Source organism: Mustela nivalis (genome assembly GCF_964662115.1).
Source record: "Mustela nivalis genome assembly, chromosome: 2".
Classification (NCBI taxonomy): Eukaryota; Metazoa; Chordata; class Mammalia; order Carnivora; family Mustelidae; genus Mustela; species Mustela nivalis.
Window position 1 is genome coordinate 25,345,738 of NC_139021.1, and position 25,654 is coordinate 25,371,391.

The window sequence follows — 25,654 nt, forward strand, 5'->3', positions numbered from 1 at the left end:
CATGACCCAACCCAAAATCAAGAGTCGGACATCCAACCAACTGAGCCACACAGGCTCCTCAGTGTATCTTTATTTAAAGTATAATTTCACAAATACTTTCAAAAGCTTTTGAAAAATGTCACTGACAAAAATTATATTTTCTCTTAAATTATTTATTTTGTACATACCTACGTTAAAAAAATAAAAATAAAACTCAGCCTACCATGAATGTGTACAAAGTGATTAAATATTTCCCATAACAGACCTTAAGAACACATTTGGTTTTGTTTTATTCATTTCCTCACCTAATCAATGAAAAAGAAATCTTGGTCCTGTTATCCTGAGATCTAATAGAACTTTAGATTTTTACTTACTTTCATTGATATTTTAACTAATGATTATAAAATTATAAAGATATGGTTTATAATTATATATGTGTTTAAAATGTTTTCATGGACTTCTCATTTTATTTAATCTTTATTTATATGCTATGTACTTTGTGTCACAATATTTGGACTGCTGTTTTTATCCAAAACTGTCAACAGAATTGTTTTAATTTCATTTTCTTAATGACTTATAACTGGACATCTTGTTCTTGTTTTTAACAGCTGAAGATGCATGTGGAGGAACGATGAGAGGATCCAGTGGCATCATTTCAAGCCCTAGTTTTCCTAATGAGTACCATAACAATGCTGATTGCACTTGGACCATTGTAGCAGAGCCTGGGGATACAATTTCACTCATATTTACTGATTTCCAAATGGAAGAAAAGTATGATTACCTAGAAATAGAAGGTTCTGAGCCACCTACAATATGGTAAGTAAATAGCTTCTGTTCTAACCTAACATCGATGTCATTGCCTAAGGCTGACTGGGGATCCAAGAACAGCTGTGTAAGGGCCTTTAAAGGTCTAGTTATTTAAAAGAACTTAGAGTGGCAGGAAAATTGTAAGGGGCAACTGTCAAAGCTGAGGGATATTTTTGAAGATAAGGGTACTAATACATCAAATAGATTGGAATCCTGAAGGATGAAACTTTCCATCAATATTTAATTATAAGTCATTGAAAAGTAATGTGGCTTAAGAATAACTTTTATAAGAAAAGTTCCAAATGTAATCTATAGCTATGTTCTTAGCATGCCAGTCCACAGTTGGTGGTTCCTTTCAAATGATTTGAATAGTCTGGAAAATAATTTGCCTTTGTTTTTGTAGATAGTTCTTTTATTCAATCTGTTATCTGAAGGCAAAAATTAAACATTATGATCTGGGGTAGTATGGTCTGTTTTTTACAGACTTCAAGTCATGGTTTCATGGCAACTGCAGAATTTTCAGAATATGCTTTTGTGGTATAATATTTTTAGGAGAAAATATTTCATTACACTATTTTAAAAATCTGAATACATTGATAGGATAGAAGTGTAAAGTAGATTGTGAATCAGTCACTGAGTGAAGAGTGATGAGACTGATAGTAAGGCAGTTGGTAAACACTAGACTGGAATGGGCATTTTAAGCCATGTAAAGGATTTGACAAGAACAGAGGGACTATATTAAAGGGTTTTATCAAATACAATTACATGAAGAGGTGTGAATTTTCAAATGATTATTCTTACTAAGTGCAAAGATTGATTTGAAGTGAGGCTCGATTAGCTATAGGAAGAAGTGATTGCTATACCCAAGAAGAAATCATGGTAGCCTGGATTAGAATGATAGTGATGGAGATAAAGCAGTAGAATAAAGTAGAATAAGTTAGAAGGTATTTAAGGAGGCATAATGAAAAGGACTTTAGGGGGTTGAGGAGTAAAAAGAAGGTGGTGTTAAAATAAAACATCATTTCCTGACTTGCCACGTTGGTAAACCAGTAGAGATAATCACTGATTTGGAATTGTTGAAGGAAGTCAAATTTGGAGTGAGAATGCTACGAATATTAAGAATTATTGTTTAATATCTATTTAGCTTAAGGTTACTTTGAGATGATCCATTACAGCCATCTGTAGACAACTATGTCTGTCTATATGACTCAGGAGTTCTGCATCAAAACATAACTGATAGGATGTAGTTGATATCTAAGGTAATTGAACAAATAAGCATCAATAATATTGGCTAGCTAGAGGAGTGAGAAGGAACGAGAGAACTAGGACTGAGTCTGAGCACCAATAGCAGGATATAAAGCCCAGGCTTAGCAGGATTATCCTGCAAAGGGCACAGAGGAAGTGCATTTAGAGATGCAGGAGGAATAAAGTATCACACAGACCAGAGAAGGAAAGTGTGAGGAAAGAAGAAAAAATATCGTGGGTTGCTGCTGAAAGGACACTAAGTAAATGTTTAAATAAATATATATATGTATATACATATATATATTTATAGTTATCTGAGATTTAGCAAAAGCACCATGTGGGTCTGTCATCCTAATATATTCCTTTGAAGGTAAGACAAAAGTTACACACTAGCCATACCCACTTTTTTTGTTTGCTTGTTTTCTCTTCTACCCTCAGGCTGTCAATACTCAGAGTCACATAACATTAACACTTCCCATGATAATTTCTTGCCTGAGTGCAACGAGACCCAGCAGAATCTAGGTTTAAAATGTTAGCAAATTCAAAAACTCTTGTTTTAGAAATTGCTACTTGTACAGTGATAAATATTGGAGTCATATCAAGGTAGATGATAATGCCAGGAATTTTCCAATAATTGTACTATCTTTTAGTATGCAACTGATTCCATTAAAAATCTGAGTTTTTAAACTCCCCAAATATTTGATTACTAGATATAAAGAAGGAAATTCAAGAAAACATTTCTTTGTTTCCACTGAGCTCTGGAAACCAGCAAATTTGTCTAGAAATGAACACATTTATTTTGGGGATCATAATATCCTATTTATGTTCATGTAGTCATTCTCTTTTCAGATTGTGCATTCTTAGTAAGGATTTGTACATTTCTATATGAACATCTATTTTTGTTTCTGAGTTTCTAGAACAATGTAGCTTGTCCAATAATAGCATCAGATCCACAAATTGCTCTTTTCTGAATTTTCTAATTAAATGGCACTGGGACACTTTATTTTTTTCCCTCTTTGTTAGGAAGAAAACAGTAACTGAGAATTTACTGTTTTACTGTTATTTATTTTTTATTTATTTTTATTTTTTATTATTTTATGTTCAATTAGCCAGCATAATAGTACACCATTACTTTTTGATGTAGTGTTCAATGATTCATTAATTGTGTATAACATCCAATACTGATCACCACATGTGCCCTCCTTAATACTCATCACCCAGTTACCCCATCTCCCCACCTCCCTCTCTTCTCTAACTCTCAGTTTGGTTCCAGGAGTCCAGACTACAACACAGTAAATGTTTAGGTGACTTGTCAGAATCCTAGATATAGATATAGATATAGATATAGATATAGATATAGATATAGATATATATAAAATAATAACAATAAGTTCATTTAGAAATTTTCTAGAAAGTTACACAAACACCCAAACTATATTTCCATAAATGCTAGTTTGAAGATACATAGTGTCAGTAAATTAATAATACTGTGTATAGCCACTTCACTGTGACAAAACAGGATTTGTTTTCATTGTATTAGGTATGGAATTGGTGTATAAAATGATCTGTGAGTAATTAAAAATTTAAGTCTAATCCTGGCCCTCTAATTCCTTTAAACCATTTAATGTTCTCATGTCTTTTTAATTTATGGTCATGAAAATGAGAACATATGTTTCAGGTGGTATTCATTGGTTCATCCTATGCATTGCTCATATAATGTTTTCAACCCATAATGGAATTCAAAGGAGAATATGAGTAAGAGAGACACGCACATTCTTTTCATAAAAATTATAAATGGTTCTTTTGACTTCAGGTCCCTCACTCAAGGACTGGGGACTTGGTATTGGCTACTGTACTTTAATTTTTTTTTCCTGAAGTTCAGGCAGTGAGGCAAGCCTTGCATAGCCTGTGTTTAACTTTGGCAACATGACCAAGCCAGCCCAAAAATCGTGCAGCCCAGAGAGTACTACCTGCCAGTGCCTTTCTTGCAAGCTGTGTATTGTAAATCAGTAAGTTCTAGTTTGTTAAACAATAGTCAGCAGCACCGCTGTGTGATCCAACAGGAGTGCAGTGAATCCAGTCAATTATTACTGGATGATAAAAGTTTATGAGGCCTAGTCAATGTCAACTGATTGCATTGCAATGAAATGAAAAATGACATAGCACAAAGAAACTCAAGTTCCAGTTTCAGCTTTGACTGTTTGTTGGTAGATGAAATTATTTCCTCTGAAACGTTCAAGCCTTCTCTCAACACTAAAATAGCATTTGGCATTACCTGCCTAGGTGCTACGATAGGGGCAATGAGGTGGAAAGTAATTAGATATTACCTTATTTACAAAGTTTGGGTTGGAGAGTTGGATTAGATACTCTTTAAAATTGTTTTCAAACTTAATCTTTTGTTTCTTTCTAGAATTCCATTCATTCTGTGATCATTCAGGAATTATTTATTGGATATCTACTGCATGGCAGACATTGTTCTTAGGGCATCAGCAACTAAAGTAATGGAAGGGCTTGCTTTTGCATAAATGTATGCTCTATCAGGGAAAAAGAGACAATAAACAATATAAATAAGTTAATGACACATTCTGTCCAGAGAATGGTAAGAAAGAAAAGGTGAGGTAGGTTTAGGAGAGGTAAGTAAAGCAATTGTGGTATGATGGAGGTTACCTAAATGAGAAGTTGAGATTTGAGCAAAGTCTTAAAGGAAGGGCATTACCCAACCAGAAATCTCAGCAATAAACTTTCCTGAGAGAAATGCATTTAAAGCAAAATATATAATCCAGAGTGGAGCTCTTTCTGTTAAAGGAATAGCTCCTAGGTCATGTGGCTGCAAAAAAGTTGCATGCGAGAAAGCGGTAGAAAAAATAATAATTAATGGAGCTCAACTCAAGACCCATATTTGGCTTTTAGTCTAAGTGAAATGGGGAGTCATTAAAGGGTTTTGAGCACACTAGTGACCAAACTTAATTTTGAAGAATCACTCTGGCTTCTTTGTGGGTAGTAAATTATAGAAAGGAAAAGGAGAAAGATAGACATTATGTGCAGTAAGTTAGGTAAGATAATTTAATTGTTAGGATTATGAAATAGCAGTGGAGATGATGAAATTTGTCAGACTTTCAAGATAAAGTTAAGTGAATTTCCTGATGAGATGTGAAGTTCAAGAAAAAGAAGAGGCAACAATAGCTCTAAGAAGTAAGGCTCGCTCTAAGGTTTCTGAAGACCTGACAGGATGAAATATCCATTGATATTGGGAAGACCTTTGATTACACTTATGGAAAGATTAAATGAAACTGAACTCTGAACATGTTAAGTTTGAGATAGCTAGTAAGTATTTTGGTGACGATTTCAAGGAGGCAGTTGAATATACAAAGGTATTAGTTCAGAGTTAAAGGTGTGGGGTGGAGAACTAAATTTGGAAGTTTAGAATTGGACGTTATTGTTAAATTAAAAGAAAAAAAAAAGCAAAAGAAAATAAAAGGCTAAGAACTGAGTTCTGGGACGCTCCAAAAGTCAGGAAAACTAGGAAGAACAAGTGAAAGTGTTCAAAAAGGAATGTTGATGAGATAGGAAGAATACCAGGAAAGTGTGGTTCTCTGGAAGCCAAATGAAGAAAACATAGGAAGAAGTAACTAATCAATTGTGTCAAATTTGATGATCTGCTAATAAGATGAGTTCCAAAAGTAATTGCTGGATTTCATAATATGGAGGTTATTGGTTACTGTGATGAAAGGAGTTTTGTAGTTGACTATTTTACTGATGTGGTTTTAAGAGCTTTTTAGAGAAGAGAAATTACACGCAATTAGTACAAATAAGTCTTTCATGGACTTTTGCAAGCAAAGGTGAACAAAGAAATAGGACTAAAGGAGAAAATAAAGCCAAAAGATTATTTTTTCACTTTCGGTTTTTGTTCTTTGTTTGGCTTAATATTTTGATTTTTTATTATTTATTTTTATTAACATATAATGTATTATTTGCCCCAGGGGTAGAGGTCTCTGAATTATTAGACTTACACACTTCACAGCACTCACCATATCATATATCCTCTGCAATATCCATAACCCAACCACTCTCCAAACACTCTCTCCACCCAGCAACCCTCAGTTTGTTTTGTGAGATTAAAAGTCTCTTATGATTTGTCTCCCTCCTGATCACATCTTGTTTCATTTTGTCCATCCCTACCCCAAAACCCTCACTCTGCCTCTCAAATTCCTCATATCATGGAGATCATGTGATAATTCTCTTTCTCTGATTGACTTATTTCACTCAGCATAATACCTTCTAGTTCCATCCACATCATTGCAAATGGCAAGATTTCATTTCTTTTGATGGCTGCATAGTATTCCATTGTATATATATACACCACTTCTTCTTTATCCATTCATCGGTTGATGCACATCTAGGTTCTTTCTGTAGTTTGGTTATTGTGGACATTGCTGCTCTAAACATTTGGGTGCACATGCCCCTTCAGATCACTACATGTGTATCCTTAGGGTAAATGCCCAGTAGTGTGATTGCTGGGTGGTCGGGTAGCTCTATTTTCAACTTTTTGAGGAACCTCCATACTGTTTTCCAGAGTGGCTGTACCAGATTACATTCCCACCAACAGAATAGGAAGGCTCCCCTTTCTCCACATCTGTCTTTTCCTGACTTGTTAATTTTGGCCATTCTGAGTGGTGTGATGTGGCATCTCACTGTGGGTTTGATTTGTATTTCCCTGATGCCGAGTGATATGGAGCACATTTTCGTGTGTCTCTTGGCCATATGGATGTCTTTTTTTGCAGAAATGTCTGTTCATATCCTCTTCCCATTTCTTGATTGGATTGTTTGTTCTGAGGCTGTTGAGTTTGATAAGTTCTTTATAGATTTTGAATATTAGCTCTTATTCTGATATATTGTTAGCAAATATCTTCTCCATTCAGTCAGTTGTCTTTGGTTTTGTTGACTGTTTCCTTTGCTGTGCAAAAGCTTTTGATCTTGATGAGGTCCCAATATTTCATTATTGGCCTTGCTTCCCTTATCTTTGTTTCTAAGAAGTTACTGTGGCTGAAGTCAAAGAAGTTGCTGCCTGTGTTCTCCTCAAGGATTTTAATGGATTCCTTTCTTCTCATGGATTTTGATAGATTCCTTTCTTACATTGAGGTCTTTCATCCATTTTGAGTCTATTTTTGTGTGTGGTGTAAGAAAATGGTCCAGTTTCATTTTTCTGCATGTGGCTGTCCAATTTTCCCACCACTGTTTGTTGAAGAGACTGTCTTTTTTCCATTGGACATTCTTTCCTGCTTTGTTGGAGATTACTTGACCATAGAGTTGAGGGTCTATTTCTGGGCTCTCTGTTCTACTCCAATGATCTGTGTGTCTGTTTTTGTGCCAGTACCATACTATCTTGATGAGGATAGCTTTGTAATAGAGTTACAATCTAAAATAGTGATGCCACTGACTTTCGCTTTCTTTTTCAACATTCCTCTGGCTATTTGGGATCTTTTCTGGTTTCACATACATTTTAGGATTATTGGTTTCATTTCTTTGAAAAAAATGGATGGTATTTTGATAGGGATTACATTAAACATGTAGATTGCTTTAGGTAACAGACATTTTCACAGTATTTGTTCTTCCAATCTATGAGCATGGAAAGTTTTTCCATTTTTTTGTGTCTTCCTCCATTTCTTTCATGAGTATTTTACAGTTTTCTGAGTACAGATTCTTTGCCTCTTTGGTTAGGTTTATTCCTAGGTATCCTATGACTTTAGATGCAATTGAAAATGGGATTGACTCCTTAATTTCTCTTTCTTCTGTCTTGCTGTTGGTGTATACAAATGCAATTGATTTCTGTGCATTGATTTTATATCCTGACACCTTATTGAATTCCTGTATGAGTTCTAGAGGTTTAAGAGTGGAGTCTTTGGGTTTTCCACATAAAATATCATATCATCTACAAAAAGTGAGAGTTTGACTTCTTTGCCAATTCGGATTCTTTTTTTTTTTTTTTTCTTTTTGTTGTCTATAGGCCAAGGCTGGGACTTCTAGTACTGTGCTGAATAGTAGTGGTGATAGTGAACATCCCTGCCATGTTCCTGACCCTAGGGGAAAATCTCTCAGCTTTTCCCCATTGAGTATGATATTTGCTGTGGGTTTTTCATAGATGGCTTTGATGTATTGAAGTATGTACCCTCTGTCCCTACACTTTGAAGAGTTTTGATCATGAAAGGATGCTGTACATTGTAAAATGCTTTTCAGCACCTACTGAGAGTATCAAACAGTTCTTGTTCTTTATTTTATTAGTGTATTGTATCACATAGATTGATTTGTGGATGGTGAACCTCCCTTGCAACCCAGGAATACATCCCACTTGGTCATGGAGAATAATTCTTTTAATATACTGTTGGATCCTATTGGCTTGTATTTTGTGAGAGTATTTGCATCTGTTTTCATCAAGGATATTGGTCTGTAATTCTCCTTTTTTGATGGGGTCTCTGTGTGGTTTTGGGATCAAGGTAATGCTAGCCTCAGAAAATGAGTTTCTATTTTTTGGAACAGTTTCAGGAGAATAGGTATTAATTCTTCTTTAAATGTTTGGTAGAATTCTCCTGGGAAGCCATCTGGCCCTGGGCTCTTGCTTGTTGGGTGATTTTTGATGACTGCTTCAGTCTCCTTAGTGGTTATGGGTCTGTTCAGGTTTTCTATTTCTTTCTGGTTTAATTTTGGTAGTTTATCTGTCTCTAGAATGCATCCATTTCTTCCAGATTGTCAAATTTGCTGGCGTATAGTTGCTCATAATATGTTCTTATACTTGTTTGTATTTCTTTAGTGTTGGTTGTGATCTCTCTTCTTTCATTCATGATTTTATTAATTTGGGTCCTTTCTCTTTTCTTTTTGATAAGTCTGGCCTTATTAATTCCTGCAAAGAACCAGCTCCTAGTTCCATTGATCTGTTCTACTGTTCTTTTGGTTTCTATTTCATTGATTTCTGCTCTGATTTTTATGATTTCTCTTCTCTTGCTAGGTTTAGGCTTTATTTGCTGTTCTTTCTTCAGGTCCTTTAGGTGTAGGGTTAGATTTTGTCCCTAAGACCTGTCTTGTTTCTCAAGAAAGGCTTGTATCACTATTTATTTTCCTCCCAGGACCACCTTTGCTGTGTCCCAGAGATTTTGAACAGTTGTGTTTTCATTTCAGTTGTTTCCATGAATTTTTTTCAATTCTGCTTTAATTTCCTGGTTGAGCCATTCATTCTTTAATAGGATGATATTTAGCCTTCATGTATTTGAGTTCTTTCCTACATTTCTCTTGTGATTGAGTCCTAGCTTTGGACCATTGTGGTCCAAAAATATGCAGGGAATGCCCCAATCTTTTGATACCAACAAAGACCTGATTTTTGACCCAGGATGTGATTTATTCTGGAGAATTTTTCATGTACACTGGAGAAGATGGTCTATTCTGTTGCTTTGGGATGGAATGTTCGATCTGTGATGTTCATCAGATCCAGTGTGACATTTAAGGCCTTTATTTCCTATTATTCATTTCTTGTATATCTATCCATTTCATTGAGGGGGTGTTAAAGTCCCCTACTATTATTGTATTATTTGCTGCTGTGTTTCTTTGATTTTGTTTCTAATTGGTTTATATAGTTGGCTGCTCCCATGTTAGGGGCATAGATCTTTAAAGTTGTTAGATCTTCTTGTTGGATAGTCCCTTTAAGTATGATATACTGTCTTTCCTTATCTTTTATTCTAGTCTTAGGCTTAAAATCTAATTTATCTGATATAAGGATTGCCACCCCAGCTTTTTTGATGTCCTTTAGCATAGTAAATTGTTTTCCACCCCCTCAATTTAAATCTGGAGGTGTCTTTGTCTAAAATGAGTTTCTTGGGAACAGCATATTGATGGGTCTTGTTTTGTACCCATTATAAGACCCTATGCCTTTTGATTGGGGCATTTAGCTCATTTACATTCAGGGTAACTATTGAAATATATGAATTTAGTGTCACTTTATTGCCTGTAAGGTGGCTGTTACTCTATATTGTCTCTGTTTCTTTCTGGTCTACCGCTTTCAGGTTCTCTTTTTGCTTAGAGGGCCCCTTTCAATATTTCCTGTAGGGATAGTTTGGTGTTTGCAAATTCTTCTAGTTTTTCTTTGTACTGGTAGCTTTTTACTGTCTCTTTCTATTTTCAATGACAACCTAGCTGGATATAGTAGTCTTGGCTGCATATTTTTCTCATTTTGTGCTCTGAATATATCATGCCAGTTTTTTCTGGCCTGTTAGATCTCTGTGGATATGTCTGCTGCCAATCCAATATTTCTACCATTGTATGTTATAGACTTCTTGTCCCAAGCTGCTTTCAGGATTTTCTCTTTTTCACTGACGTGTGAGTTTTACTATTAGATGATGGGACATAGACCTTTCTTTATTGATTTTGAGGGAGGTTTTCTTTGCCTCCTGGATTTTGATACTTGTTCCCTTTGCCATATTAGGGAAATTTTCTACTATAATTTGCTCCAATATACCTTCTGCCCCTCTCTCTTTCTTCTTCTGGAATCCCAAATATTCTAATATTGTTTTGTCTTATGGTATCACGTATGTCTCAAACTTTCCCATTGTTGTCCTGTAGCTGAGCCTTCTTTTGCTCAGCTCATTTATTCTCCATCATTTGGTCTTCTATATCACTAATTCTCTCTTCTGCCTCATTTATCCTAGCAGTAAGAGCCTTCATTTTTAATTGAACCTCATTAATAGTTTTTTTAAATTTCAGCTTTGTTAGATTTTAGTTCTTTTATTTCTCCAGAAATGGATTTTATTTCTCCAGAAATGGTTTCTTTAACATCTTCCATGCCTTTTTTGAGCCTAACTAGCACCTTGAGAATCATCGTTCTGAACTCTAGTTCTTACATATTGCCAATGTCCGTATTGGATTAGGTCCCTAGTTGTTAGTACTCCTTTTTTTTTTTTTTTTTTTTTTTTTTGTGGTGCGTTTTTCTGCCTTGTGATTTTATCCAATAAGAATATATGAATGAGAGAATAAATTACTGAAAGGGTGGCAAAGACCCCAGAAGAATGTACACTAACCAAATCAGAAGAGATCCAAAACTAAGGGGGAGAAGAAAAGGAAAAAGATATAAAAATTAAAAATTTAAAATTAAAAAAGAATATATATATAGACATACACACATACATACATACGTATAGACTGGTGAATAGAACAGAGCCACCCACTTGATTTTGGATTTTTTTTGGTTTCTAGAAGAAACTATCTCACAAAATTTTAGTGAAAGAAAAACATATATATACAAAAATAAGGGTAAACATGATGAAGGGATGGAATATGACTCTAAATATAGGAATTTTAAAAAATTCTAAAAGAGGAATTGATAAGTTGGTTGGAAAAAGAAATAAAAAGAGGAGGGAATGTGCTTGGTCTGGAGACTAGAACAAAGCCATGTGCTAGATTAGGGTATATTTTGGTCTATTAGAAGAAATTGTGTCACAAAATTTTTTAGAAAAAAAAAATCCTATAAGTATAAAAAATAAGGTTAAATATAATGAATGGATAAAATATGACTATAACAATGAAGATTTAAAAAGACTTTTTTAAAGAATGGTATTATGAAGATAAACTAGTTAAGAAACTTTAAAGGAGGAAAGAGGAAAAGTTAAAAAAAATAGAATAAGAAAAAAATAAAATTAAAAAAAAATCTAACTTTGCAAGACTAAAGGATCATGGGGAAAAAGCCATGAATTCAATGCATTGCTTTCCCCTAGCTCTTGAGTTCTACTCTTCTCCTTGATTGGTGAGCTTGGTCTTGGATGGATGTTCTTGCTGATCTGCAGGAAGGGCCTGTTGTAGTGATACTCAAATGTCTTTGGGCGAGGCAGAATTACACCGCCCTTGCCAGGGACCAGGCTAAGTAATCTGTTCAGGTTCACTTTAGGAGCTTTTGTTCCCTGAACACTTCTGAGAACTTTGGAGGACAGGAATGAAAATGGCCACCTCCCAATCTCCAGCCTAGAGGAGCTGAGAGCTCAGGGCCCCACTCCTCAGTGCACCCTCAGAGATAGTCAGTCACCCATGTCTCCCTGGTCTCTGGCTGTGCTCTGTGCTCAACCAGCCTGTGACTGAACACTTCTATCTCTGGTGCACAACCCCATTTGGGGTCTCCAAGCAAAGCAGATACCTGCTCTCCTGCTCGTCCTGGAGGATGAAAGTCAGTCTCTCTGGATCTGCCACTTGTGGGGGCCCTGCTTGAAGAGCAGTTGCCCAACTGTGCCTTGGATCACAGCTTAAGGTTACCCTGATCTGAAAACCCACTCTTCAGATTTGTCTCTGCAATTGGCTTCCCCACTCCGATACCTGGAAGCTCTCCCACACTCAGACACCCACAATCTTTCTATGACCCCACAGGACTTGAGACACACTGTCTCCACAAGGGCTCATCCCCTTCTTAGCCTCTGGAGTGATATCCGTCAGTGGAGCAGATTTCTAAAAGTTTTGATTTTGTGCTCCACTGCTCCACCTCTTGCCAGGAGCCAGCCACTGACCCCGTGGTTTATTTTCCAGTTGCTTTGGATTCATTTTTCTGCGTGCCCTACCTTTCAGAAAGTGGCCATTTTCTGTTCCTATTTGCTGCTCTTCTTCTCTTCTATCTCCTGTTTGTAGGTGTTCAGAATGGTTTGATACCTATCTAGCTGAACTCCTGGGATCTGATGGCATTTCAGTTGGCTACTCCTCTGCCATGTTGCCTCTCTACCTGGCTTTTTTTTTTTTTTTTTAATTAAAGCAGTAAAACTATTTGTTCATGTTAAGTGGAATGACCTCTAGAGTGGGGAAAAAAAAAAGAAAGAAAGAAAAGTAAAGAAAATGGTGGTGGTAGGGAACCTGGGTGACTAAATCAGTTAAACATCTGCATCCAGGATCTTGGGATAGAACCCCACACTGGTTTCCCTGCTTAGAGGGGAGCCTCCTGCTCCCTCTCCCTCTGCCCCTCTTTCCTGCTTATGCTATCTCTTTCTCTCTCCCTCGCTAGTAAATATATAAAATCTTTAAAAAAGATTCGTGATGGAGAAAGTGGAGAGAATTTCAGGAGGAAAGAGAAGTGGAAGTAGAGGCAGTGAAAGTGATCTTCCCTTTAAAACATCTGCTTGGGAAAGGAAGGGAAGTGGGAAAAATCAGAGTCATTAGAGAGAGGCAGATCAAGAAAATGAAGAGGTCAGATCAGGTTGGGGACTATTCCATGACAGAGGTTTTATGAGAGGAATTTAATCAATTTGGAAACTCCACGTATTAAAATAAAGGGAAAGGATCATTATCAAAGACTGGAACCAAGAGAATGAGTTACTATGTTTCTCAGATGTAATAAAGGATTATATGATCAATTGTAATTTTTCAGATTAGATAACAGAAAAGACATAATAATAGAAAGGTCAGGAAGACAAGTTAATTGTATACTGGAATCAGAGGAAAAATGAGTTTGTTTTGTAGGGTATATGGTTGAAGGCTACACAGGATTCCAACAGAAATGTCTATGTCCCCCCAACCCCAAAATTGGAAAATGTGTATCTTAATGATTACATAAATTATAACAATGTAATATTATAACATATTATATATATCTTAATATTATATATAACTTGGTATTATATTTAATTTAATACTAATTTTATTTAATTATAATTTAATCATCAGATAGGTTGAAGTAGGAAGAATTTGGAAGTCATGAAGTATTGGTTGAAATCAAGAGAGATTTATATGACATATATAGTATATATATTTTACATGTGTGCTAATAGTTCCACATTTAGTAGTATTTCTCAAATGGAGTTTATAATGTGTATATCAGAGTTGCCTTGGTGTTTGTTAAAGTGCAGATTTCCCAGCTCCCACACAAATCTGGTGATTTACATTCTGTAGGTATAGAATCAGGAAATCTGTAAATGGCATGATTCCAATGCATTGCTATAGAAATTAAAGCAATACATTTAGTTTAATCAGTATTGTGACTATGTCATATTACCATCCTGTGAGCATCCCACAGAGCCAAAATATTTCTAAACATTCAAAAAGTTGAAGGACAAATTAACATGATACATCAAACTAATTAAGCTAATTATATAATACATATACATATGTATTTGGTATACATAAATGTAATGAATAGCACAAAGATTGTGCTAGTGGATTAATAAATTGTCTAACTAAACAGAATAAATTAATCAAAGGAAACTGGCTGTAATCTTGAGCCTGTGAAAATGAATAACACAGATACTAATCCTATTAAACAAGTGTTCCTTTTTACTCTCTTCTGACAATTATTAGATTAAAACATGGAATGAAGCTAGAGTTGTATATATTGCTACTTATCCATAGGGGTAAAATAACTTGATTGAATATCTATTATGATTCTGTAAATTTTGAACTACCCTTCTTTTATTGTGGTAAGAATATTTAATATGAGATCTTCCCTCTAAACAAAATTTTAAGTGTACAATATCACATTGTTAAGTGTAGGCGCAGTGTGGTCGAGCAGATCTCTATAACTTATCCATCTTGCATCACCGAAACTCTATGCTTGTTGAATAGATGCTACAACAGAGTTAACGATATGTGAAAGATGAATTAACACAAATATGAGATTACTAAGAGAAGCATTTTCTTTTTTTAAAAGATTTCATTATTTATTTGTTTATTTGAGAGAGAGAGAGAGAGAAAGAGAAAGAGATAAAATGAGAAGGGGGAGGGGCAGAGGGAGAAGCAGACTGCAGAACAGGGAGCCCGATGTGGGGCTGGATGTGGGGCTCAGTCCCAGGACCCCAGAATCATGACCTGAAGAGAAGGCAGATGCTTAAACAAGTGAGTCAGACAGGCACCCCAAGAGAGCATTTTCAAGGGTTTATAAAATACCAGTTCCATTTAGAGTTAGGGTATTTCAACTTTGATTTATTTTTTATTTATTTATTTTTTAAAAAAGATTTTATTTATTTATTTGACAGACGGAGATCACAAGTAGGCAGAGAGGCAGGCAGAGAGAGAGGAAGGGAAACAGGCTTCCTGCGGAGCAGAGAGCCCGATGCAGGGCTTGATCCCAGGACCCTGGGATCATGACCTGAGCCAAAGGCAGAGGCTTTAACCCACTGAGTCACCCAGGTGCCCCAACATCTTTGATTTTTTTTAAAGGTGCAGAACCTTTAGTTGTTAGATGTATCCCATGTCTTGGACTTATAAAGAATTATATATAAAATAAAAATATTTAATTTTTATTTTACAGAGTTTTTTATAACAAATTTGAAGTTATCCTTCTAATTATTAGTGTGAAGAAGAAAAATCATTTGGTGATATTTTTATACCTTTAAGAACCAGACCTTAAATTCACTGTTACATCTTTATTAAATAACTTGCATTTTTAAAATATCCCTATATACATGGAAGTAAATGAGTGCCTAATCTGTTTTTAAATTTCAGACACTCATTTAACTAAATAAAATATTTTAATTATGGAAGGCACTAATTAAAGATACATTTTAACCTCAAAGGAAAGAAGATGTCATGTCTGATTACACTGTTTTTATTTTCTGATTTTTTTGTAAAGACTGTAAAATTGTACAATCTCTAAAGGTAAACCAGAGGTCGAGTATATGAAATGTAGACTAATTTCATAATTTCATAAGATTTTATTTATTTGATAGACAGAGATCACAAGTAGGCAGAAAGGCAGACAGAGAGAGAGAGGTGGGGGGGAAGCAGGCTCCCTGCTGAGCAGAGAGCCCAAAGTGGGGCTTGATCCTAGTACCCTGAGATCCCTGAGATCATGACCTGAGCCAAAGGCAGAGGCCTAACCCACTGAGCCATCCTGGTGCTCCTCATGATCTTATTTAATCCACAGAAATCAAGCATGGCTCATTTGTCTCTGTTATCCATGAGGAAGTCCTAGTATATACGTTTCATTATCCCTTGCTCTCCGTATCTCCTCTCTAATAAAGAACTCCTATGAGTTTACCCAGAGCCACTACAACTCTGAAACTCCAAACTCTAATATTCTTCTTGCTTATTCTCATGTTTTAAAAAAAGATTTTATCTATTTATTTGACTGAGCACAAGCAGGAGGATCAGCAGGCAAGGGAAAGGGAAAAGCAGGCTTCTCTCATGGCAGGGAGCCTGATGTGGCACTCAATCCCGGGACCCTGGGATCATGACCTGAGCTGAAGACAGATGTCCAACAGAGTGAGCCACCCAGGTGCCCGTATCTTTGTTTGTTTGTTTGTTTTAATATCACCATAAATTCTAGTGCTTGTCCTATTTATTTCATAATTTATTAACCTGTGAACTTAGTCTTAGACAGGAGGCAATACCACTCCATTTTGATGAGAAGAGTATGAAGCAACAAATGTATCTCTATTTACCTTCATAAGTGTACTGACCAGAAATTGAGATTTCTATCTCAAGAGAAGCATTTGGTTTCTGTTTTTCCCCTGATGAAAGAGGCAAAGTTATCTGCTGAAAGTGAGAGGAGGTGATAGTTTAGGATATTTGAAGAGAGTGGGAATATTTAAAATATCTTCCGTAGAGAATATGAAAACAAAACAACAACAACATGCAAATAACTAGGGAAATTGAAGGATTGGTGGGCAGCATTTTCGATCCAATTGGAATTTTACAAGATGAGTCTGCAGTTTCAACAACTGAGGAACTTGCACATTTTTATAACACTACTTAGCAACTTAGATTCAAGTATGAAAAGACAGGCAATGTCATTGCTGGTTCATGTGATGTTAGGACAGTAGAGAAGGTGGTTGACGGTATTGATAGAATACAGCCTGGAGAGGGAAAGAAGTGATTTCTGATAGAATTTGCCTCTTCTAAGTACACTGGTTTTATCTATTAGTTTTAAATCATTCATTCATTAACTCATTAATTCAGTATCTTTGGTGTACAGTGTTATGTTAGTTTCAGATGTACAACATAGGGATTCAGCACCTTTATACATTATCATAACCACAATGAGATACAATGTCAGAATGGCCAGAATTAAAAAGATAAATAACAAGTGTTGGGGAGGATGTGGAGAAAAATGAACACCTGTGCACTCTTGGCGGGAATGTAAACTGGTATAATCACTACAGAAAACAGTCTGGAGTTCTCTCTGCTTGCGCTCTCCCTCTGTCAAATAAATGAATAAATGAATAAATAAATCTCAAAAATAAAAGGGAGTGCAGTGCCTGGATGGCTCAGTCTGTTACGTTTCTGTCTTTGGCTTTTGTCATGATTGTTGGGTCTTGGGATCCAGCCCCACATAGGCTCCCTGCTCAGTTCCCTCTCCTGTTCCCCCTGCTTGTGCATGCTTGTTCATTCTCTGTGTGTGTGTGTGTGTGTGTGTGTGTGTGTGTCAAACAAATAAGTAAATCTTTAAAAGAAAAGAAAACAGTCAAAAAATTAAAAAAAGAAATACCACATGATCTGATAATTCCACTACTATGTATTTACCCAAAGAAAATATCCATATGTTTTATCTCTGAGTTAGTCATTTATTCTTGAGAGCTTGCATAAAAAGAAACAATTGAGAATTCAAAAATCTGTGAAATAGAGTATAAGGTTGTAGTGATATATATGTATATATATGCATATATATATGTTATCATATGCTGGTATATATGTTTCTTAAAGCACAAATAGCTTAGGTTGAGCTTTTTTTTATAAACTTTGAAATATGTCAAATTTCTTCATTTTCACAGGATATTTTTCTGAATGGTTTCATTCTAGTTACATAAGATCAAAATACAATTCTTGCTTTACTATTTTTGTTACTATTTTTGAAAGTTACTATTTTTGAAAGTTACCTTCTGTAATTCTCTTCATCCTCTAACATAATTCTTATGAAACTCACCTATTTCTAACTTGATTAATTTTCCTTGCACAGCAAATGGTTTTATATCCCTCAAAAACTTTTCGTGTCAAATCTTAATCCTAAAGGTGCTTTGATGCCATGGAGACCAAAATAATTAGCCATTACACGTAGAATTATTTACAAAGAAACTTTATAAAACATAAAAACCGAATCTTAAAACCTAGTTTTCAATTCCCTTCTTCTGTTTGAGCAGTACAAAACTTGACTTGTAAGTCACACTTCTCCACAATGCCTCTCTCTGCTTCAGTGACTGTGATCTTTGCTGAACACTCATTTTCTGTTCAACATAACTTCCTACCTTAACCCACATATTTTAAATAGAGTTAACGATCCTATTGATTAGGAAAGGCAGATCGTTTCTTTTTCTTCTTTGTTTTGTTTTGTTTCCTGGATTAAGCGTGAAACAATACAGAGAATGAATCTTGCAAAAGGGTATGGATTTTTCAGTTCAAGTGATACAAGTTGAAAGACCCTTGAGAAAGTCAAACTACAAATGATCTAATAAAGGAAGGTATGGAGATTTATTTGGACCATACCTATACTAAACCGCACAACAACAGACCATCTTAATAACATTCAACATGTTTTTTATTTGAAAATAATGGATATTTTTTAAACAGTTTTTTTTTTTTTTTTTTTTTTTAAAGATTTTATTTATTTATTTGACAGAGAGAAATCACAGGTAGATGGACAGGCAGGCAGAGAGAGAGAGAGAGGGAAGCAGGCTCCCTGCCGAGCAGAGAGCCCGATGCGGGACTCGATCCCAGGAACCTGAGATCATGACCTGAGCCGAAGGCAGCGGCTTAACCCACTGAGCCACCCAGGCGCCCCAAAATAATGGATATTTTATCATTAATTTATATTCATTATCTCTCATGAAGCCAAGTATCTTCAGGAGTTGTCCATCTATGTATTCAACAAGATGATTATCTATTTGGCTTGCATTATAGAAGGTAACAAGTCAGTATTGTATATATCATTAACTTTATTACCTGGAGCATGTAATTTATGTTTTCAGTCCAAAATTCTTTGGGGGAAATGAAAAAGAAGAGCTACGTCAGAATTTGCTAGAGGAACAATTGGCTCTATTTAGGCTGAAAGAATAGTGACACATAAATAAATAAATATAAATAAATAAATAATAAAAATCTCTTTGTCATAACAAAGATTGGCTGGGAAGAAGGAAAAAAGATAACTAAACTGTTCCAGTAATACTAATATAAATATAAAAAAATGTAAGAGCAGAGGAAGAAGAAAGGGTCATATGGAATGAAATTTATATTGTGAGATGGGAGAGTGAAAGTAGCTAAGCAGGACAATAGGACATCAAGAGATTTCCTCAGAAAGTCATGATTCAGGGAGTTATGAAGGAAAAGGCATACTTCATGTTCAGTATGAAGATATATGCTCAGTCAGGCTGAAATTTAATCCCTGATCCCAGTCTTGTGGGAAAATTGTGAGCCATTGAAATCTGTTGAAACCAGCCTTGAACATTTGCCTCAGTGGTGCCCACCTGACATGTGATCCCAATATGTATAATATATGGAGTATCAAAGAAAGTTACAAACATGTCTGTGTTCTAACCAGGTGGCAAATTTTCAGAGAAAGAACAAAAATTTTTCTCCCTTTGAATCCTTGTCTCATGGTGTGGAATGTGTTGTCTAGTTTCTCTGGAAATAGTACGCTTACACCATGGGTGTTGTAGAGATGGAGAAAAACAAAACCAAATGAAACAAAACACCTCAAGTGTACTAGCTGTTAAATTATAAAGAACCTGTGATTGGGAAATGATTTTTATCACTTATTTTGTTTTAGTCTTTTAAGCATATTTTCAATTATTATTTTTTAAAGTTTTTTAAAAATTTTAATTTCAGTATAGTTACCATATAGTATTTTATTAGTTTCAGGTGTACAATATAGTGATTCAACAATTCTATATAGTATTTAGTACTCATCATGGTAAATGTACTCTTTAATTCCCCTGACCTATTTCACTGATCCCCTCACCCACGTCCCCTTTTGTAATCATAAGTTTGTTCTCTGTAGTTAAGAGTCTGTTTCTTAGTTTGTCTCTCTCTGTTTGGTCTCCTTTGTTTTGGTAGAGTGAAATCATATGAGTGTTAGTCTTTCTCTGACTGACTTACTTTGCTTAGTATTATACTCTTTAGCACCATCCATGTTATTGCAAATGGCAAGATTTTGTTTATTTTTATGACTGAATAATACTACACACACACACACACACACACACACACACCTTTATCCATTCATCTTTTTTATCCATTCATCTATCTATAAACAGTTGGACTGCTTCTATGTCTTGACTATTGTAAATAATGTTGCAATATAAGGATGCATTATCTCTTTGAAGTAGTGTTTTTTTTTTATTTTTTAATTTGGGGGGTGTAAATACCCAGTATTGTACCTAGTACAATTACTAGATCAGAAGGTAATTCTATTTTTAACTTTTTGAGGAACTTTCCTACTGTCTTCCACTGTGACCACCTCAGTTTGCATTCCCACCAACAGTGGGCAAAGGTTCCTTTTTTTCCACATCCTTGTGAACACTTGTATCTTGTGCTTCTGATTTTTACCCATTCTGACAGGTGTGAGATGATATGTCATTGTGATTTTGATGCGCATTGATGCATGATGTGCCTGATGACAAGACCTGTTGAGAATCTTTTCATGTGTCTGTTGGCCATCTGGGTGTTTTCCTTGGAGAAATGTCTGTTCATCTCTTCTGCCCATTTTTAGATTAGATTATTTGTTTTTTTGGGAGTGTTGAGTTATATAAATTCTTTATATATTTTGGGTACTAACACTTTAATTTGCAAATATTTTCTTGCATTCAGTAGGTTGTCTTTTAGCTTTGTTGATTGTTTCCTTTGCTGTGCAGAAGCTTTTATTTTGATGTAGTCCTAATAATTTATGTTTGCTTTTGTTTCCTTTGCCTCAGGAGACATACCTGGAAAGCGTATATCAGAGAAATTACTGCCTGTGCTTTCTTATAGGACTGGTTTCATGTCACACTTAGGTACTTACTCCATTTCTAGTTATTTTTTGTGTATGGTGAAAGAAAGTGGCCCGTTTTCAGTCTTTTGCATGTAGCTGTCCAGTTTTCCCAGCACTGTTTGTTAAAGAGGTTGTCTTTTTCCCATTGCATATTCTTTCCTCTTTTGTCAAAGATAAACTGACCATATAATTAATGTGTTTATTTCTGGGGTTATTATTCTGTCCCATTGATCTGTGTATCTGTTTTTGTACTAGTTTTTATGTCAAAACCATATTGTTTTGATTACTACAGCTTTGTAACATAACTTGGTGTCTGGAATTGTGATGCCTCCAATTTTGTTTTTGTTTTCCAAGATTCCTTTGGCTATTTGGGGTCTTTTGTGGTTCTACACAAGTTTTAGGACTATTTGTTATACTCTGTGAAAAATGCTATTGGCATTTTGGTAAGGATTACATTATGTAGATTGTTTGGGGTAGTATAGACATTTTTACAATATTACTTCCTTCAACCTGTGAACAAGGAATGTCTTTCCATTTCTTTGTGTCATCTTTAATTTCTTTCATTGGTGTTTTATAGTTTTCAGAGTACAGGTCTTCTACTTCTTTGACTGAGTTTATTCCTAGATATTTTATTATTTTGGTGCAATTTTCCATGGGATTGTTTTCTTAATTTCACTTCCTGCTGCTTCATTATTAGTATATAGAAATGGAACAGGTTTCTGTACATTGATTTTGTGTCCTGAGGCTTTACTAAATTCATTTATCAGTTCTAATAATTTCTTAGTGGAGTCTTTAGGATTTTCAGTATATAGTAACATGTCATCTATAAATAGAGAACGTTTTACTTCTTCCTTACCAGTTTGAATGTGTTTTATTTCTTCTTGCTGTCTGATTACTGTGTTCAATAGAAGTGGTGTCAGTGGCCATCCTTCCTTGTCTTCTTCCTGACCTTAGCAGAAAAACTCTTAGTTTGTTCCCATTGAGTATGATGTTCGCAGTTGGTTTTTCATATATGGGCTTTATTATGTTGAAGTATGTTCCCTCTAAATCTAGTTTGTTGAGGGCTTTAATCATGAATGGACACCATACCTTTTAAAATGCTGTTTCTGCATCTATTGAAATCATCATATGGTTTTTATCCTTTCTGTTACGTGATTGTAGTATTTTCTATATTTCTCATTAAAATTTAATTTTAATGGATCTCAGAACTCTGTGACAGATTTTTGGTTAACTGTTTACATTAAAATACTGATTTTAAAAACTAATAACTTAAAACTGCCACACACACACACACACACACACACACAAACGAATGGTCCACAAAATTTTCTCCTTTCCCTTTAAAGGTTTTATGATGCATTTGTATTTTTAACCAATATTTTACTATTAAAGTTAATGGCCAATTGACACAAACTGTTCTGACACTATTCTTCTACCACTAATTAAGACTGGGGTAGAATGTGTTGGGGATAATATTCACTTAGCCTTCTAAGTTTTTTGGCAGACTTGGTGACCTTGTTAGCTCTAGCTGCCTTCTTGTCCACTGCTTTGATGACTCCCACAGCAATCATCTGTCTCATGTTACAAACAGCAAAATGGACCAGAGGAGGGTAGTCAGAGAAATTCTCAAAACACTTAAGATTTCTAGGAACCATATCAACAATAGCAGCATCATCAGATTTCAAGAACTTGGGGCCATCTTCTAGTTTTGTTTTGTTTTTTTGTTTTTTGTTTTTTTTTCCTGGAATGATCAGTCTTCTTCATCATCTCAACAAACTTGTGAGCAATGTGAGGTGTGTGACAATCCAGCAAAGGTACATATACAGCACTGATTTGGCCTGGATGGTTCAGGATAATCACACGAGCCATGAATCCAGCTGCTTCCATTGGTAGATCATTTTTGTTGTCCTCAGCCATATTACCACAAAGTACATCTTTGACATTGAAGCCCACATTATTTCTAGGAAGAGCTTCACTCAGAACTTCAAGGTGCATTTCAATAGATTTTACTTCACTTGTAACATTGACTGGAGCAAAGGTGACCATCATACCAGGTTTAAGAACACCAGTCTGCATTTGTCCCACAGGGACAGTACCATACCACCAATTTTGTAGATGTCCTGGAGGGGCAGACACAAGGGCTTGTCGGTCTGTAAGCCAGAAGAACCTGCTTACAGGTTTTGCCCATTCTTGGAGATACATGCTTCAAATTCACAAACACCAACAGTGACAATCAGGACAGCACAGTCAGCCTGAGATATGCCTGTAATCATGTTTTTGATAAAGTCTTTTCCCTGGTGCATCAATGATCATCACATAATATTTGATGATCTCAGATTTTCTTAGGAAGATATCTGTGGTGATACCACATTCATGTTCAGCTTTCAGTTTACCCAAGAACCAGACATCCTAGAAGGAGCTCCTTCTCAGCAGCCTCCTCAAATTTTTTAATATTCTTTAATCTATCCCAGCACATTCATAGGTCGGAGGACCCATAGTAGTAGACTTGCCCAAATCTAATAATGAAGATGTTGATATCAGTTTTTTCCTTGACCATTTTGGCTTAGGGTTTAGTGACAGTTTTCATAACATCTGTCTTCTGGCAGCAAACCTGTTGGAAAAAAAAAAACAAAAATAAAAACAAAACAAAACAAAAACCTCAATATATTCAATTAAGTTATAGTTTATTAAGATCTTCAAAGAATAGAAATTCAAATGGAAATTTAGTTATCAAGGACAATTCAAGTCATACTTCCAATTTGCTAAAGTACACTAAAATATCACTTAAGGAAAGACTAGATAATGCCTTATATAAAAATAATTTTTTCTAAGTCTTTTTCAGATGCTAGTATTCTTAATGAGCATAAATAAAACCCATATATTTAGGAAACATGCTTTGCTGAAGTCTTAGATAAATTATAAATATGCATGATGTATATTCTTAGTGTAATGAATTAGAAATACACAAACATACATGTTTCCAATAATGTTTTTTGGATTTAATTTGCCTTGTCATTATGTCTATTCTAATGGACTTTTTCTTTTTAAATACTTTTTTTCTTCCACAAATCTAGTTTATCAGCCACTATAAATTCTAAAACTTCCTGAATTTCTTTTTTTTTTTGAAATTATTCTTTATTTCAATAGGGGTTTATTGGAGGAGCATGACAGAATGTGGTATTATTAGAAGTCATTTGAGTGCTGGTTAGCTATCAAGGATCTCTTTAGAATAAGAAAACGGATTTTTATAATCATAGCAAAACTGAATGTATTTCATTAGAGCAGGGTATCTAACATTAACCAAACTCACATAAGATAGAACACTAATTTAGACATTCACCACATTCTCATCTTTACTCCCACCGTTGCTTCTCATGCTTCAGCACAATGGCATCCCTTCAGATTCATAAAATATGACATAATTGGGACCTTTGCATATATGTTCCATCTTCCTGAAATGTTCTTCACCTATTCCCTCTTCTAATCACAGATTAAAAACTACTTCTCTTATGGCTTCCCTGATAATATGTATTTAAAGTAGCTAAAATCTTTGTGCTACAATTTCACATTATGGTCTACATTTTTCAGCATTCATCAGGTTTCAATTACTTGTTCATGCCTACATTCCATGTATATAATATGTTTGTTTAACATAGGAAGGCAGATAACATGTTTGTTTAATAATCTTAGGCATATACACAGAGCATATGATATGTCCCATGCTTAGTAGTAAGTTCATACATTTAGTAAATGTATGAATAAATGAATGATACCTGATTAATTTATGTGTCATAAAATTTGTATTACCATAACATTCTCTCCCTGTTACGAGGCTTATGGCTAAGTTATATTCTAATTAGAAACTTGTTTGATGAGCACAGAATTAGAGTAAGAAAAGACAGTTATTAGTGTTAACATTTCTAGGCTACAACAACAGAATTTGATGATTTCCAGAGTGCAGTACTTGCCACAGGGATAAGGATGATCAGGTCAGTTCCATTCAGGTGACTTCTAGTCCTTTGGAATTTCTGTCTCTGTAAACTGGACAAGTTATAAACTCTAGATAAGGTTTTGCTTCCTAATGTTCATATTTAAGCCCTGCCTTAGAGGGTTTTTCACAAGTCATCTTGACTGAAGTTTGAGTGTTCTTAAACTCTTCATACACATATTATACAGACTATCACTTGCCTAGGAAAATTAGTCTAGCAGAATCCTTGATACATATTACATGATAAAAAGAAAACATAGTCTTCATTCATTCAATATCAGACATTGTGCTGGAGAATAGATCTATACTGCTTAACAACCCATTCATCACTTTTGGTCTCATGGAGCATATAGTCTCTCCCCTTCTCCATGTCTTACAGAACTTAAAATTTTCTCAATTAGTGCTAAAAATGCAGACATGCCTTGGTTTAAGACTTACATAAAATATTCCATTTGTTCTTATCTTCCAAATAATTCTTATTACTTGATAGGTTCAATGATCTTCTTGATGATAGAATCATTTTGGTCTCATATAATAAAAGTATATACTAAAACTGAAATAGAAGCATCCTAGGATAAACTTTTTCATTATTTTTTTCCGAAGTGCATTACCTTGTTCTTATAATTAATTATACCACTACCGTTTTGCCTCACATTTCATTTTCTGCATACACATTGTTGTGGTTTTAAGGCATTATTCTTTTGTCTTCTGATATGTAATTGTATACAAATTTA

General features: G+C 35.0%; 1 protein-coding gene across 5 annotated transcripts in view; it reads left to right on the forward strand.

Annotated features, from left to right (window-relative positions):
* Positions 1-25,654, forward strand: part of CSMD3 (CUB and Sushi multiple domains 3) — a 1,245,805-nt gene that overhangs the window by 366,562 nt on the left and 853,589 nt on the right. For all 5 annotated transcript variants that reach the window (XM_082720053.1, XM_082720054.1, XM_082720055.1 and 2 more), the window contains exon 5: positions 588-795. In XM_082720053.1, coding sequence (XP_082576179.1) covers positions 588-795 — 208 coding nt within the window. The remainder of the gene's footprint in view (positions 1-587; positions 796-25,654) is intronic.